Source organism: Amyelois transitella, chromosome 12 (genome assembly GCF_032362555.1).
Source record: "Amyelois transitella isolate CPQ chromosome 12, ilAmyTran1.1, whole genome shotgun sequence".
In the NCBI taxonomy this organism is placed as follows: domain Eukaryota; kingdom Metazoa; phylum Arthropoda; class Insecta; order Lepidoptera; family Pyralidae; genus Amyelois; species Amyelois transitella.
In genome coordinates, this window is record NC_083515.1 from 1,842,876 (window position 1) to 1,860,658 (window position 17,783).

Below are 17,783 nucleotides of genomic sequence, written 5' to 3' on the forward strand. Positions count from 1 at the left end.
AATTTTCTAATTAAGAAACTCAAAACCGAACAAAGAAATTCACCACAGTACTTAGTAGATTCAAAAGCCTTCAGAACTGAAACTAACACGAGTCCAAAAGTCCAGCGTCTGAATAAACAGCCCAAAAAAAAAAATAACACATTCAGAATCACGTTACGAACCATGTTGATATTATATTCAACACAGAAGGATTACAATATTGAATGGGATATGCGCTGAGGGCCGGGAAAAACTCTGATCCCTGAATAATTCAGGCACAATCACTGACTAACTCATTTATTCATGCGCCCGGACTCAGCATTTACATGCTGCTGATTTTTGTTGGGAACTACAGATTAATGCATACGATATTACCGTATGCAGACATACATACGACTATACGCCATTTGACGGCCTCTGTGGCGCAGCGGTAATACGCTTGACTGTGTCACCGGAGGTCCCGGGTTCGAATCCCGGCCTGGGCATGATGAGAAAAGAACTTTTTCTGATTGTCCTGGGTCTTGGATGTTTATTTATATAAGTATTTATCACAAAATATAGTATCGTTGAGTTAGCATCTCGTAACACAAGTCTCGAACTTACTTCGAGGCTAACTCAATCTGTGTAATTTGTCCCGTATATATTTATTATTTATATTTATATAGTCGTGTCTATATCTTTCGCGGGGTAGACAGAGCCAACAGTCTTGGACAGACTGAAAAGCCACGTTCAGCTGTTTTCATGATGAAATTGAAATTCAAATAGTGACTGATTGCTAGCCCATCGCATAAAAGTGATTTATTAACCTTTTTTTTAGACGCAAGACGTAATCAAAATATTATGATTTCTGCCTACCGTTCGGGAAAAGACGTGATTTAAATAAATATTTAGTTATATGTATGCAACTCTGGGTTTTCTCGTGATGTATTTCCACATCGAAAAACATTAGTAATCATTTTAAATAATGTTTTTAACAATTCACACTATATAGAATAATTTGAACAGCACCCTTTTCAGAACTTGTAAACAGTGTAATAGTATTACGAATCCCGAATGAATAGAGTAGTGAAAAGTTCCCGCTCAGACAAGCATAAATCATGACTTTCCCACTTCAGTTCCGGGAAGAAAACTTAAATGGCACTCCTTACAGAAAGTATTCTGGGAAATTCACTCACACATTCCCTTTGCGATACCTTTTAGACATTCATTAGCATTTATACACAGTTATACTAGTTATTATACGCGGTTTCATCCGCAAAAAGAATACATATTTACTTATTTTTCTCTTGCGGGGTAGACAGAGCCAACAGTCTTAAAAAGACTGATAGGCCACGTTACGCCATTAAAATGGGTATTTAAGCATAATGTTTTGCCGTGTGGTTCCCGGCACCAATAGAAAAAAGAATAGTAGTACTCCATCTCTTTCCCATGGATGTCGTAAAAGGCGACTAAGGGGTGGGCTTATAAACTTGGGATTATTCTTTTACGCGATGGGCTAGCAACCTGTCACTATTTGAATCTCAATTCTATCTTAAAGCCAAATAGCTGAACTTGACCTATCAGTCTTTACAAGAATGTTGGCTCTGTCTACCCCGCAAGGGATATACCTAGACTTGATTATATGTATGTATGTACGTATATTCGATTGTACGAACATACCTATCAAACGATTTGTCTTAATAATTTTCTTATTAGCCTCGACATAAGATTAATTTAACATAGTATAATGGGCGCTCGCAAATTGACTACCCATTTAATAAGGCAAGCGGCTGATTAAACTGTATTACATTTAGGGTTAACGTAGAATTAAATTAACCATATTGAAATTTATAACTAGTTCTATGCCTGCGTGTGCTAATATTTGTTTTAAATAAGACTTGCAATAATAAAATATATGGAAAACTATGAAAGTTTAATATAATCAATTCAGAATAATCTGTAGAATATTGAATATTAACATTAAAAATATTTAGTTTGACCCCACATAAAGTTCTCTGTCAGACCAGAAAATATGGTACTGATTTCCATATTGTTAGTACCTGGTACATACATATAATCACATCTATATTCCTTGCGGGGTGGACAGAGCCAACAATTTTGAAAAGATCACGTTCAGCTGTTTTGTTTAATGATAGAATTGAGATTTAAATAGATTGCTAGTCCATCGCCTAAAAGAAAAATCCCAAGTTTTAAAGCCTATCCTTTAGTCGCTTTCTACAACACCCATGGGAAAGAGACGGAATTGTCCTATAAATTATATAAAAAGTATATAAATATAATCAATTTTTTATCCTTAGGAGTAGACAGAGCCAACAGTCTTGAAAAGTTTGAGAGGTCACGACACACAAACGGATATTTTTTACCTTTTGATGATAAAGAGTCACATGCCACATTAACCTTGATGTAATAATGCCAAATTAAGATTTAAAGATGGCGATCGCGTAAGGCCCATGGCCTAAAAAAGATCCCAACCCAAGCTTATATTAATAATTCCCCCAAATTAATAACAAGCGAACGCTTAAAACAGATCCACCTAATTAAAGTTAATTCTCAATAAACGATAATTCCAAAAAGTAAATTTAAATTTAATTTATCCCAATGTCCTCAACATTCTATATATAACCCGAAACTTCGCTATTAACACTTTTAATGCCAGGAGCGACGTTTGAATTTCAAAGAGTTCGTATTTCTTAGGCAGTTACGAGATATATTCACGGTTTCTCAATATATTTCCTTAAAAATAAATCAAATTAAGAACGTCCTGGCAAAGGGTCAGGTCAAGAGTACCCGAAACCGCCGAGCTTGCATGAAGAGAGTTATGAATGTTGATGAAGCGAAGGAAGTATGCACAGGCAAGTGGAAAGATGTAGTCTCTGCCTACCCCTCCGGGAAACAAGCGTGATTTTATGAATGTATGTATGTAATAAATCGCCTTAAGTGGAGAGAAATGTGACGTAAGGTTTATTATTAGTAAAGAATTATACGTTAGTACCGTTTGGGGTTTAAATATATTAGTACGAATGAAAAGCCTCTAAGATACATTGCGTTTTTACTCGCAACCTCTAAAGTTCGAATTTTTCGGTGAAAAATAATTCCGTGCTATGAAAGACATGGCTTTTGGCACCATCTAGTGCTCGTAATTAAAAATTGATATATCTAAATAAAGATAATAATTATAATTTTTACTAGAGCCAATGAAAACCATCATAAAATATAAATCGTTTCACGATTTAACGATTGCAATTAGTTAATAATTTTTCTTTCCTTGTATTATTTCTTCAGAAAAAAAAAAGAAGAATGCAGGGTCGTGACAAGTGGAAGTATAGTCTCTGCCTACCCTTACGGGAAAGAGGCGAGATTATGTATGTTAATTTTTACAATACCACGCATAATCTATTCAATAACGAACCGAAAACGAAAAGAATACGTTCCTATTCACGTACCTACCTAACAAAAAGTAGTAATTTTTAAAAATGCCGCGGTATCCTGCGTCACAATGCTTACAAAAGCGGGGAGCCATTCATTCGGCATTTCTGAATTCCACAAAGGCATGTAATTCACAAAAGTGCACCCCGGGTACATATTTCAATCCGCAATCTTGAAAACTCACTGCTACATAGCGAATAGACGGGGAGCTAGACGCTAATTTGTTTATGGATTTTACGGCAGCATTCCTTTTCTTTTTTTAACAACGGAGTTTTCAACGTTTTCCATAATTTTTTAACAACATAACTAGAAAACTGTTTAACGTTAAAAAATATTCGATCGTATATTTAGTATTATGTAAAAGTTAGTTTTTTTTTACAAAGGTTTGTTTAAATCTATCATAACCATAAAATATAAAGTTGTTATTGGTATATGATTGATGCTTCTAGAAAGATTTTTTAAAAATATTTACACACAAATATTTTAATCAAAAATATTTTCTATCAATAAATACGTTTATTACCGCCATAAACATGAAACTGCACTTATTTGGACATACAATACAAAATCGAATACATTTTTAGTCTTAAGCTCCCGTACTTAATATGAGGCGCGTTGATTTATGCTGACACTTACGAATATTGCTCCCCCGCGATGCTTAGTCTCAACTTCTAAGTGGAAAGTTTGGATCATTATAAGTTCTATCGATTATTACTTAGTGTACTCATGTAATGGTCCTATTGATGCTAAAGATGTGCTATTCTGAACTAACATAATATGCCCGGCATTAAAAAAGAATACATAACGTCGCCGTGTGGTTCCCGGCACCAATACAAAAAAGAATAGGATCACTCCATCTCTTTCCCATGTATGTCGTAAAAGGTGACTAAGGGATAGGCTTACAAACTTGAGATTCTTTTTTAAGCGCTGGGCTACCAACCTGTCACTATTTGAATCTCAATTCTATCGTCAAGCCAAAAAGCTGAACGTGGCCTATTAGTCTTTTTAAGACTGTTGGCTCTGTCTTTCCCGCAAGGGATATAGACGTGATTATATGTATGTACATATGTATAACGTATTATCTTTTCTTGTAAATGAGTTAAAAAGTTACTAATAGCGTGAGTAAGAGACTCTGCTGCCTTATAGAGAAGATTTTTCGTCAATTTCCGAGAAATTGCTATTCTGACAAATTATGTACCTAATAGTGAATACAATAACAACTTTTTTTAAAAACTTTGTAAGATTTCGTTCAATAACTAATAATATGACTTTTTTTTTAAACATTGTAAGGTTTCATTCAAAAATTAATAATTTTAAGACAAATCGACACCCAAGTCCATATTTTGTTTTATCACAGATCCGGTCACACGTTCATATTTCAGGATCCAATCCGGATCCAACATGGCCGCCATCAAACATGCGTCAGGCCGTAAAGTGAATAATAAAGGCGCAAAAATGGCCGAATCCGTTCTAAATATTTCAACACAATCACTGAAGGGTTAGTTATTCATAGGGTTATGTGAGACTGTGGAACTCTTTGGCAGGCTGGATCTTTTGATTTGAAAACAGAATACTTCAGAAATAAATCAAATCATATGCGGGGTAAACAGAGCCAACAAGAGTGATAGTACATTACTACGTTCACCTGTTTAGCTTTACAATAGAATTGAGATTCACATAGTGAATCGCCTAATCCCATCGCCTAAAATAAGAATCCCAAGTTTATAGGCCTATCCCTTAGTCGCATTTTACGACACCCATGGTAAAGAGATGGAGTGGTGCTATTCATATTCTCCATTAGTGCTGTGGAACCACACGGCAAATTCAACTTGGGCGATTTGACTTAAACACACATACAAACGTAGCGCATATAAACATTATTAGATAGAAACTCTTGAAAAAAAAAAAAACTCACATTTATTATTAACTAGCGGCCCGCCCCGGCTTCGCACGGGTGGACATATTTTTGTGTTTTATATTTTGAAATAAACAAAGAGTAAAAACAAATTTATGCCTATGTCACTTTTGAAGGTCTATTCTATATCTGTGCCAAATTTTATCAAAATCGGACCAGTAATTTTTTAGTTTATTCCACACAAACATACAAAAATACAAATCTTTCCTCTTCATTATTAGTGTGATAAATATGCGTCAAGGCGAATAACATCGGTAAACAAACTTCTTTTTCTACGGACGGGGCCAACCGTCGCGTCGGAACTTTCTCGAGCTTTCGCGAGCTTTCAAGTGTTTCAAATAATGAGTTTCTCACAACACAACCTCCGCGATTGTTGGTTTCTGAAAGCTTTTGGGTTCCGTGGAGACATGAATTATTTTTAACCGACTTTAAAAAAGGTTTGTATTCAACCTTGACTTATGTTGAATTATAGTTATTATTCTTAAAAGTTCTTATTACTGAAGCTAACTGCCAACAATGGAGATAGTTTTGTTAACTAAATTATATTTTTGACAATTATTATATCTTTTATTCCCGGTTGAATGGAACAGATCTCTTCATGGGATAAGACCGCTATTGCAAGTGTTTTAAATTTATGACTTAGTTCTATTTCTTGTTACTGTGTTAATTTCTGTGCAATAAAGATATTACAAACAATTATTATATCAACCTACTAACCTACAGCCGCAACTTCGTCCACGTGGAAAAATTATTTTGGGCGTTATTAAAGCCCTCAAGGATGAGTAATTTCCCCCGGTTTTTTTCACATTTTCCATTATTTCTTCGCTCTTAATAGTTGCAGCGTGATGTTATAAAGCCTAAAGCCTTCCTCGATAAATGTTCTATTCAACACAAAAAAAAAATTCAATTCGAATCAGTAATTTCTGAGATTACCGCGTTCAAACAAACAAGCAAACTCTTCATCTTTATAATATTAGTATAAATCTATAAAATCACTTAATACAATTTTTGTAACTTTGTTAATTTCTCTGCAATAAAGATATAACAAACAATCATTATACCCACCAATTAATTATAGATATCTGAATTATTATTATTTACAATTCTGTTAGGCTAATAATTTACAGGCAGAAATCCCACTTCTCAAATGCGAAGACCCGGCCGTCAGAGCTACTCGAAACATAAACCACCCTTTATTAATTAATCCCTTAAGTCCCCAGTCATATTTGACGACGTTACCAGCCGTTAAATGTGTGCTTATTAATCTTATTAAATTAATTACTTGAGTAAGCTACGCCCGGCGAAAGCGTATAAGTAAGTATAAAACACAAGTTATCGCTCGTTCATACACAATACGTTGTCGTTGTGGTAACGATAGCAGAAATTATAATATATAATATAATAATTAATTTTACATACATACAAACATATGGTCACGTCTATATCCCTTGCGGGGTAGACAGAGCCAACAGGCTTGAAAAGACTGAATGGCTACGTTCAGCTATTTGGCTTAATGATAGAATTAATAATTAATTTTATATATTTTATTTAAAAATAGTGTGGTGTCAGACATTTTAGCATACAACCACTCCATATCTTGCCCATGGATGTCGTGAAAGGCGACTAATGGTATGTCCTGATGGGCATAAAAACTTAGGATTCCGCTTGTAAGGAATGGGCTAGCTACCTGTCACTGTTTGAATCTCAATTCCATCATTAAGCCAAACAACTGAACGTGGCCTCTCAGTCTCTTTAAGACTGTTGGCTCTGTCTATCCCGCAACGGATATAGACTATGTATGTATGTATGTATGCTATTATACTATATTATTACAAACACTATTCTGCTATCTGTACCCATTTCCTAACCATTTATTTGGGTATCTCAAGCATATTTTCAATTAGGAGTTGAATCTAATTAAATTTCGAAAGTACTTGTTTTCAACTTATACAAGTTCGGCCGTGTGTCGGCGCGTACGATCCCACCAGTTTAACATGACCTCCCAAAATCTAGGACTGCGTACAAAATCAACTGTTCCACGTTGAATCAATAAGAGAACAGGGTGCTAAGTGTTTGGTTAGGTACATCTACTCGTACCATCGGCGGGTGAATACAAATGATCTCACTTAAAAGTTTTATATGTTCCGTATAAATTCCATTTGGATTTTACGGTTTTACATTTAAACAGATGTTTCCATTGAGACATTGATTGTTTTGATGCTTTGATCTTCTTCTTTGACGGCCTCTGTGGCGAAGCGGTATTGCGCTTTTCTGTGACACCGGAGGTCCCGGGTTCGAATCCCGGTCAGGGCATGATGAGAAAAGAACTTTTTCTGATTGGCCTAGGTCTTGGATATTTATCTATATAATAAGTATTTATTATAAAATATAGTATCGTTGAGTTAGTATCTCGTAACACAAGTTTCGAACTTACTTCGAGGCTTAACTCAATCGGTGTAATTTGTCCCGAATAAAAAAAAAATAGTAGGAGTTTTACAAATATTATGAGTGTCATAAAATCTTGAACGTTCTTTTCTTATTTATACACCATACTATATCAGCTTTTTCCTTTTTGTTTTTAGTGCCGATTGCATCCTCACCACTGTGAGAGAGAGAGAGAGCGATAGGTCGGACCTCAGCAACCTTAGCAGGTAAACCTAACCCATATTAAATCGATCTAACTGAATCTAACCTTTTCGATCGGGGGTTAAAACAGACTTTTTCAGAGCCATTCCAATTCATCCACCCTGAGGTTGACTGGAAGAGATTGCTTGAGCGATAAGTCCGCCTTTGTACCTCATTAACTACCTATGTTTATTTTTTTCTGTTTTTCTTTTTCTTATGGTGCAATAAAGAGTCTATCAATCTATCTTCTAACCTTTTCGATCGGGGGTTAAAACAGACTTTTTCAGAGTCATTCCAATTCATCCACCCTAAGGTTGATTGGAAGAGATTGCTTTAGCGATAAGTCCGCCTTTGTACCTCATTAACTACCTGTGTTTCTTTTTCTGCTTTTCTTTTTCTTATGGGGCAATAAAAAGTCTTTCTATCTATCTTCTAACCTTTTCGATCGGGGGTTAAAACAGACTTTTTCAGAGCCATTTCAATTCATCCACCCTAAGGTTGACTGGAAGAGATTGCTTTAGCGATAAGTCCGCCTTTGTACCTCATTAACTACCGGTGTTTAATTTTTTCTGCTTTTCTTTTTCTTATGGTGCAATAAAGAGTCTATCTATCTATCTATTCATGAGCCTTCTCAGAATTTACATTCAGCATGACATAAGAAATGAATTGTGAAAAAATTCTCAAAATGTTTACAGCGCATTTACATTGTAACCGACTGGCACAAATGATGATATTTGTAAACTATGAGTGTCGCACGAGAACATTGTTAGTCTTATATTGGTGACTGCGATGGATGGTAGGATCTGGTGGTTCTTGTTCTTCGCTGTTATACCTGTTTGCGTGAGTACTCGTTTTTTATATAAATACACCAGCTGTGCCCGCGACTTTGTCCGCGTGGCACAGTTATTTTGGGCATCATTGAAACCCTCAAGGATGAATGATTTCCCCCGTTTTTTTCATATTTTCCATTATTTGTTCGCTCCTAATAGTTGCAACGTGATGTTACATAGCCTAAAGCCTTCCTCGATAAATGGTCTATTCAACACAAAAATAATTTTTCAATTCGAACCAGTAATTCCTGATATTAGCACGTTCAAACAAACAAACAAACAAACCCTTCAGCTTTATAATATTAGTATAGACATAGTCATAGTATAGCCTTGTGGGGTAGCAGCTTTGAGAAGGCCTACGTTCAGCTTGTATGGCTTAATGATGGTATTGAGATTTAAATTTTATGTATGTATGTATGTACTTAAAGGTATTTTCCAATATTAAATCCTAAATGTGTGTGAGCATCAAATTTTACGACAATAGTTCAAGTACCTTAGATAAAGCGTGAAGAGCGAACAAACAAACAAACAAACCCATTCATAATAAACTGTGGATTGAAATTGAACCTTTAGCGTGGTTAGAGTAAGTTTATTATGTTTAAACATTCATATACGTGTGGTTCCCGGCACCTATAGAAAAAAGAAATAGGACCACTCCATCTCTTTCCCATAGATTTCGTAAAGACTGATAGGCCTCGTTCAGCTATTTGGCATTAAGATTGAATTGAGATTTAAATAGCGAAAGGTTGCTAGCACATCGCCTAAAAGAAGAATCCCCATTTTGTGAGCCTATCCCTTAATCGCCTTTTACGACATCCATGGGAAAGAGATGGAGTGGTCCTATTTTATTTTCTATTGGAGCCTCTTTCCCATGGATGTCGTTAAAGGCGACTAAAGGATAGGCATACAAAATTGAGACTTTTCTTAGGCGATGGGCTAGAAACCTGTTACTGAATGGAACTGAATGAAATGGATGTCTTGGGATTCTTCTTTTAGGCGATGGCCTAGCAACCACAACCACACGACATAGATTTTATGTATGTTAACAATGTTTACTTCTCACAGAGATCATGGCACCCAGTGGTGGACAGACGGGATGAACGGGAGATGAGGAAACCCCACTACCACTCCAAGCGACACATGCTGCCGAACGACGACACCAAAAAGAGATCCACGACACTGAAACCAAGGGAATTGAGGAAAAAAGTCAGTCATTTTTACTACAACATACATACATACATATGGTCACATCTATATCCCTTGCGGGGTAGACAGAGCCTTGTTGGCTCTTTTGGTTTTGGTAACTTTGGTTGGTGTCGCGAGGACTCCGCAAGGGATACACGTGTGACTGACTATATGTAGATATGATGTTATTGCTAAATGTTGTAGCAAAAGTTAGTAAGAAAAAAGAATAGAACCACTCCATCTCATTCCCATGGATGTCGTAAAAGGCCACTAAGGGATAGGCTTATAAACTTGTGATTTTTCTTTTAAGCGATGGGCTAGCGTACTGTCACTAGTAGAATCTCAATTCTATCATTAAGCCAAACAACCGTACGTGGCCTATCAGTTTTTTTAAGACTTTTGGCTCTGTCGTCCCCGCAAGGGATAAAGACGTGATTATATGTATGTATGTATATAGTCACATGTGCATCCTTTCCGGGGGGTCCTTACGACAGACCCAACAGACTTGAAAAGACTGAAATGCAACGTTCAGCTTAATAATGGAATTGAGATTCAAATAGAGCCCATCACTTAGTCGCCTTTAACGACATCCATGGGAAAGATATTGAGTGGTCCTATTCTAAATTGTCGGGATCCACACGGCACATAAACCTTATCTACCGCCTTAGTCCCACTTAGCGGTTTCTACATAAAGCAAATCCTATCTGAACTTTGCTTATCCTTCTTCTTATTCCTCAGCCAATTACTTCTGAATATAGGCCTCTTAACTAAGGTTTCACTGACCTCTCGCACACATACATATAATCACGTCTATATCCCTTGCGGGGTAGCAGAGCCGACAGTCTTAAAAATACTGATAAGCCACGTTCAGCTGTTTGCCTCTAGCAATGCACACCATTATTCCTTTTTTAGAAGAGCATTAAATATCTTCCAGTTGGCCAGTACTAACACAGTGATAACTTAGCATCAGGCCTTATACAAATAAAAACCTTTTTCCGTAACCTTTAATGTTACTCCAAACCTATTTCAGCATTGTATTGTGTAGTGAAATTGAGAGAGCAAATGCTACTAAGTGGGTCATTAATAACACCATTGTTCACCTCTCGTGGTTCTATCTAAATAACATTTGGAATTAGTATAATTATTCTAACCTGACAGTGTGGCTAAGATAAATTACATCCATGCGATTGATTTGACGCCGGTATTTGTATGTATAACTCAATGTTCAGGAGACGGTATGAAATATTCTCCATAGATTTATATGTTGCTTCTATTTTTAACCGGTATAGAAGAATGAAACAGTGTTGGTGGTCGAATCGTTAAGGTGCAGGTTCGAATCCCATGTATGGCATCCATGGCCATGTACAAATGACTATGACTATTTTCGAAGTTTGAATACTAACTGATGCTCTTACGGTAAGTGGTTATCAGTGGTACCAGTTATAGGTTTCCCGGAAAATACGGTATAGGTTCCCTACAAAAGTTGCAGAGATCAGATGGGAGTCGCTCCGTGTAAAAATCTGAATCACCCAATCCAGGACCTCGCTTATTTCTGTTCCCGCGAGAATTTTGGAAAATCCTCTATTTGTGTACTCCTATACTACATAGGAACCTACATGTTAAATTGGTAATATTTAGTCAATAGCGGTTTGACGTGTGGTTCTAAAAATCCGTCAATCAACATTTCTGTTTAGTTAGTCAGTATTCTCCTCATGCTTTGATAGAAATTTACAAACAACAATATCAGCCCACTGATTTCAGTATGCGTTTTTGATAAAAAAGTCACTATTTCCAGTTTCTATATAGATACAGATTATAAAATTTAATCAACCCATTTATTGCTTACAGCCATCTGGCCACCTCACACCACTCGATGAAGATGACATAGAAAATGATGAATTCGTCTCCGTAGCCATAGGTCCTCCACCCATGCGTCCTAAACCAAGCAAAGCACACTGGAAACCTAACATAAGACCTAATAATAATGTCCCAAATGTCACTTCAACAAACCTAGTTAAAGATATTTTGATACAACTGGGCAGAGAGTTTTTAACACATCAAGTAAGTGAAGAATTTGTATTCGGACAATACGTAGGCAATTCTATGAAGAATTTAACCAGTGATCTTAAATTGAAGATGCAACATGAGATACTGGATGTCATAGTGAAATACCAGAGAGCTAATGCTGGTGAAGTGAAGCCTGAAGATAAATTGATAAATACAATTCTTTCTAAAGATAAGAAATTTTTTAACGAGACTGAAGAGGGATGGCCGGATTTTACTAATTTAGCTAAAATTGTTGGTTGAATTATGAATTTAGCTAAAAAAGATGCGATATAAAATATTTTTACGTACAAAGATGACAATTGTTGAACATAAAATGTTGATTTCAATTCAAGATTTCATGGAATAAACTAACATAATCATTATTGTTAATCCAAATGCTTTCACAGATGCACAAATGAAAACGACTAGTTTGTTTGTAAACTAATTGTTCTTACAAAAAATTAAATCAGACCCACGGCATTGGTACATGACGTAAATGTTTGGCTATTTTGTAAATAGTACCACCTAATTGATTCAGATCTAGTATCTATTTAATAAAGACATATCAAGATTTGTTAGTAAGTATATCACAATGAATTCTGTACAACTTATACAAAATGAAAAAATAACAAAAGAAAAAAGGGAAAAACTTTAAAAGCAAACATAAATTGTACGTAGTGGAAAAAAAATTAAAACAAGATTTGTTACATTCCCAACCATTGTTTCATTTCAATTCACAAACAATTCACTAAATAAAGACAGCGCCTCAACCAAATAAAACTCAAATTGAAACTCCGACAACTATTCTCCGCATTTAGCAATTTCCAGGGGACGGTCTCGGGAGGGCGCAATTTAAAATAACAGGGCGTCAGTCCCCTGCCATTAGTTAAGCACTCTAGTCAGAAAATAAAAAGAGCACACATGTTGTATACTCTTGATTGATCCATTTGCTCGTGTCAGCATTTTACGTCCATCGCAGAGATTATTATCAGTAACCACACCCACATACTCACGTCTATATTCCTTGCGGGGTTGTTAAGTTTAATTGTTGTGATTCGAATAGTGACAGGTTGCTAGCCCATCGCCTAAAAGAAGAATCACAATTATCAGTAAATTTGTGTTTTTACTCAGGTGAGTGAAATATCATTTCTTTATGAGTATTAAATATCGTTAACTTTTAATAATGCGGTCAAATACTTAAATATACATACCTAAAGTCACATCTATATCCCTTGCGGGGTAGACAGAGCCAACAGTCTTGTGAAGACTGAAAGGCTACATTCAGCTGTACGGCTTTATGATGGAATTGAGATTCAAATAGTAAAAGGTTGCTAGCCTTAGGCGAAAGGCTAGCAACGCGCCTACAAGAGGAATCCCAAGTTAATAATTCTAATAAAAACAAATTCAAAGCTCTTAAAAACTATACTAACATTGAATAAAAATGAATAAGTTTTCCTTCTACACCCTCATTATTTTATGTACCAGTGCAGTTTATTTGCAACGCCTGCATAATTGTGCAAAAATGCACTGCGCTATTTATTTAGGTATTCACGATTCGTCAAACATGTGCCGGGTAATTTTTAATGTATAAAGTATTCTGTCAATATTCATTTCACACTGTCACACTGTGACAGTGTGAAAAGTATGACAGTCGACCGGTTTTGCATACGTCATAGATAAGTTGTAGCGGGAGCGATGATTCGGCTCGACCGCCACCAAAGGGAAGATCTTCCGCCAGGCTAGGTGTTATGCCTGGGGAACCGCGGCTCCGACGATTTTGTGTCGGAGGTTGTATTTGTGCTCCAATCCATGAAATCTTTGAAATCGAGATTTAGATTCTTCGCTGCTATTGGTTGAGCGCGTCAATTTCTTCGCGATGATTGACAGTAGTTGTTTGATTGGATGTTGTGACGAGTGGCGTAGAGATGTCGCCACAGAGTCATAGATTATTTCACGAAATGGCATTTTGACACTCACACATGCGTACAACGCCGCCATTATGATGCTTCACTTTTTAAGCCACGTTCTGTCCGCCTTTTTTATACGTCTATGGCTAGCCCATTCTCTTTTTCATCCTTGCCTGTTCCCAATTGCACCCTATGCTATTAAGCTTTAGATCTTGTATCTGCTTTATATCAAGCCTTATATAAATAATTCTAAGTTCATAAACCTTGATTGACTTTCACGTCTATATTCCTTACGGAGAAGACAGAGCCAAAAGTCCCGAAAAGACTGTTATGACACTTTCAGCTGTTTGGCTAAGTGATAGATTTAAGATAAATTAAAAATCCCTAATTTATAAGCCAATTTTTACTCGCCTTCTTCGACATTCATGGGAAAGACATGAAGTGATCATGTTATTTTACTATTAGTGCTGAGAACCACACGGCACAATATTTATATCAATGCAAACACAGTTGAAAGAGAAGTATTCTCCCCCTGCCCTTTGTGAACTAAATTGAAAGTAATTAAGACGGTAACTTGGCGAGCCCGAGGTAAAATACAAATATAAAGATAGTCGACACTCAAATAAAAGAGTCCCTTTGGTAAATGGACCGAGGTAGTTCTACTATACTCCAAAATAAATAAATATATACGGGACAAATTACCTACACAGATTGAGTTAGCCTCGATGTAAGTTCGAGACTTGTGTTGCGAGATACTAACTCAACGATTCTATATTCTATAGTAAATTACTTATATAGATAAACATCCAGGACCCAGGCCAAAAAGAAAAAGTTCTTTTTCCATCATGCCCTGGCCGGGATTCGAACCCGGGACCTCCGGTGTCACAGACAAGCGTACTACCGCTGAGGCCGTCTAGTCTAATAGGTATTAACAAAAGTTCACTTTCCCCTTTTTTTCTAAGGGCTTCTACACAAGTGACTTTTGTTATAAACGATAACACGAGTTTTGACATAACCACTACATATTTTAAAGTTAATTTTCCCTTAATTTTCTCTGTCTGTATGTATGCATTTATCTCGGAAAGTTGTGGACGAATTTTGATACTTTAACTAATGCGCCTTTGCGCAAAAGACATCGTACTAATGGTATCGAAAATTTAGACGGATATGTGTATGTTTCTTAATCTTTCACGCAAAAATTATTGAATTTCATGAAACTTTGCATTAATAAAGCTTCATTTATTAGCTTAGGATTATAATTTAAAATGTATATAGATTTAAGGTGGACAAAGTCGCAGGCAACAGCAACCAAAGTATAGAACGCAAACATAAAAAATGAATATTAAAAACGCCCCTAATTCCTACAGACGTGTTAATAAAAAAAAAATCAAGTTCCCAATCAAATAAATGAATAATGGACGTTCATTAAGCGCAATTAAAATTCTGACACGAAATAGCACACTTAATTGCCTTCAGTCCGTCGCATAAATTTCCCTCCATCTTGTATTATTTTTTTTTTCTTTAATTCAGAAGCAATCTCTAAGTATCCGGCGTTTCTAATTAGGGACCGTTGGTAAAGTTTTATAATTGGACTCTTGGTCTGACCCAGCGTAAGTTGTAGGTACAATTGGAAAAAAAAATATTATACAAGCTGATAAATGAATCATCATTTATCAGCATGTAATCAGATTCGATCGGCAGCAACGAACACATTTTTTTGGTTTAGTGCCGTGTGGTTCCCGGCACCAATACAAAAAAAAATAGGACCACTCCATCTCTTTCTCATGGATGTCGTAAAAGGCGACTAAGGGATAGGCTTACAAACTTGGGATTCTTTTTTTAGACCATGGGCTAGCAACCTGTCACTATTTGAATCTCAATTCTATCATTAAGCCAAATAGCTGAACGTGGCCATTTAGTCTTTTCAAGACTGTTGGCTCTGTCTACCCCGCAAGGGTCACGATATGTATGTATGTTTTTTGGGTCTTGGATGTTTATCTATATATCTATTTACTTAGCATGCAGTGTCTGTAGGAGACGGTGTCTGAGGAGAAAGGTAAATGATTTAAAAAAAAAATTCTAACGCGGGCCATACTTTTATGCCAACTCCTTGTAGATATAATCTAGGTACGTATCTACCTACCTACATACATGCAAACATACATACGGTCACGTCTATATCCCTTACGGGGTAGACAGAGACAACAGTCGTGAAAAGACCGAATGGCCACGTTCAGCTATTTGGCTTAATGATAGAATTGAGATTCAAATAGTGACAGGTTGCTAGCGCATCGCCTAAAGAAGAATCCCAAGTTTATAAGCCTTTCCCTTAGCCATCCATGAGAAAAGAGATGGAGTGGTTCTTTTCTTTTTTTCATTAGTGCCGGGAACCACACGGTACGTATGTATCTTATAAATTTATTACGCAAATTTTACCACGTAGTGTATCCCCACCTTTTGTCAAACTCGGTCCCGTTAATCCTGATTTATTAAAATTAATTTCACCACTAATTACGATAGAAATTTAATGTACCTAGGTATTTTTGGAAAATTTTCAACTTATTTTGTTAATAAACAAGTATGTGAACGACAGACTAAAAAATAACTCTAACTTTAATTTTATACATACATACTTACAGACATATGGTCACGTCTAGATCCCTTGTGGGGTAGACAGAGCAAACAGTCTTGAAAAGACTGATAGGCCACGCTCAGCTATTTGGTTTAATGATAGAATTGAGATTCAAATAGTGACAGGTTGCTACCCATCGCCTAAAATAGGAAACTTTAATTTTATTTACAAAATATAATTTTAATTACGGCTGATCAAAAAAAAATCTGTGTTAAGTTTTCATTTCACGACTACATTAAAAACTCTCGTTGAAATTACATTTGCATTAATTACCAATGTACTCGAATTACATTATCCAAAATATGAGGCGTAATATGAAAATTTGTTGATTCACTCAATTTCATGAGCCATGGTAATTGATGAGTATTTTATTGTATCAATAATAAGTAATAAGACGTGATACACATACATACATACATAAAATCACGCCTCTTTCCCGGAGGGGTGGGCAGAGACTACCTCTTTCCACTTGCCACGATCTCTGCATACTTCCTTCGCTTCATCCACATTCATAACTCTCTTCATACAAGCTCGGCGGTTTCGGGTAAGACGTGATAATATATATTTATTTATATTTTATATTAATTCAGATTTCTATGGTCAAAATTGTTTTCGTATGTTTTCAAGACACATTCACACATACATACTTATAGTCACGTTTTTATCCATTGCGGGTAGAGAGCCAACAGTCTAAAAAGTCTGAAAGGCCACGTTCAGCAGTTTGGCCAAAATAAGAATCCCGAGCTTATAATCCTATCCCTTAGTCGAATTTTTACGTCATCAATGGGATAGAGGTGGAGTAGTTTTATTATTTTTTAACATTTTTACGTTGAAACCAAAATGATCAATATGGAAAAATGTTTGATTGTGCTATCGTATAGTGCCTTCACAAAACACATAGGTACGTTTCATATGGTCAAAGTATACATCAACGAGTGTATAGATACATGCATACATACGTATGGTCACGTCTTTATCCCTTGCGGGGTAGACAGAGCCAACAGTTTTGAAAAGACTGAATGGCCACGTTCAGCTATTTGGCATAATGATAGAAATGAGATTTAAATAGTGACAAGTTGCTAGCCCATCGCCTAAAAAAGAATCCCAAGTTTGTAAGCCTATCCCTTAGTCGCCTTTTACGACATCCATGGGAAAGAGATGGAGTGGTCCTATTCTTTTTTGTTTTGGTGCCGGGAACCACACGGTGTTCCGGAAGTGAATAGATCTTCGACGTAAGG

At 36.2% G+C, this 17,783-nt stretch overlaps 1 protein-coding gene across 1 annotated transcript; it reads left to right on the top strand.

Annotated features, from left to right (window-relative positions):
- The first annotated feature begins 8,734 nt into the window (after positions 1 to 8,734).
- Positions 8,735 to 12,267, top strand: LOC106140890 (uncharacterized). Its single transcript, XM_013342537.1, has 3 exons — positions 8,735 to 8,785; positions 9,841 to 9,981; positions 11,809 to 12,267. The coding sequence occupies exons 1-3, from the start codon at positions 8,735 to 8,737 to the stop codon at positions 12,265 to 12,267; spliced, it is 651 nt and encodes a 216-aa protein (XP_013197991.1).
- The last annotated feature ends 5,516 nt before the right edge of the window (positions 12,268 to 17,783 follow it).

Bases quoted from the DNA above. Each gene is read 5' to 3' on its own strand.
- LOC106140890 (XM_013342537.1), top strand. From the start codon at position 8,735: ATGGATGGTAGGATCTGGTGGTTCTTGTTCTTCGCTGTTATACCTGTT. The intron at 8,786-9,840 runs GTGAGTACTCGT...TACTTCTCACAG, and splicing joins TCGCTGTTATACCTGTTTGC to AGATCATGGCACCCAGTGGT. The intron at 9,982-11,808 runs GTCAGTCATTTT...TATTGCTTACAG, and splicing joins CAAGGGAATTGAGGAAAAAA to CCATCTGGCCACCTCACACC.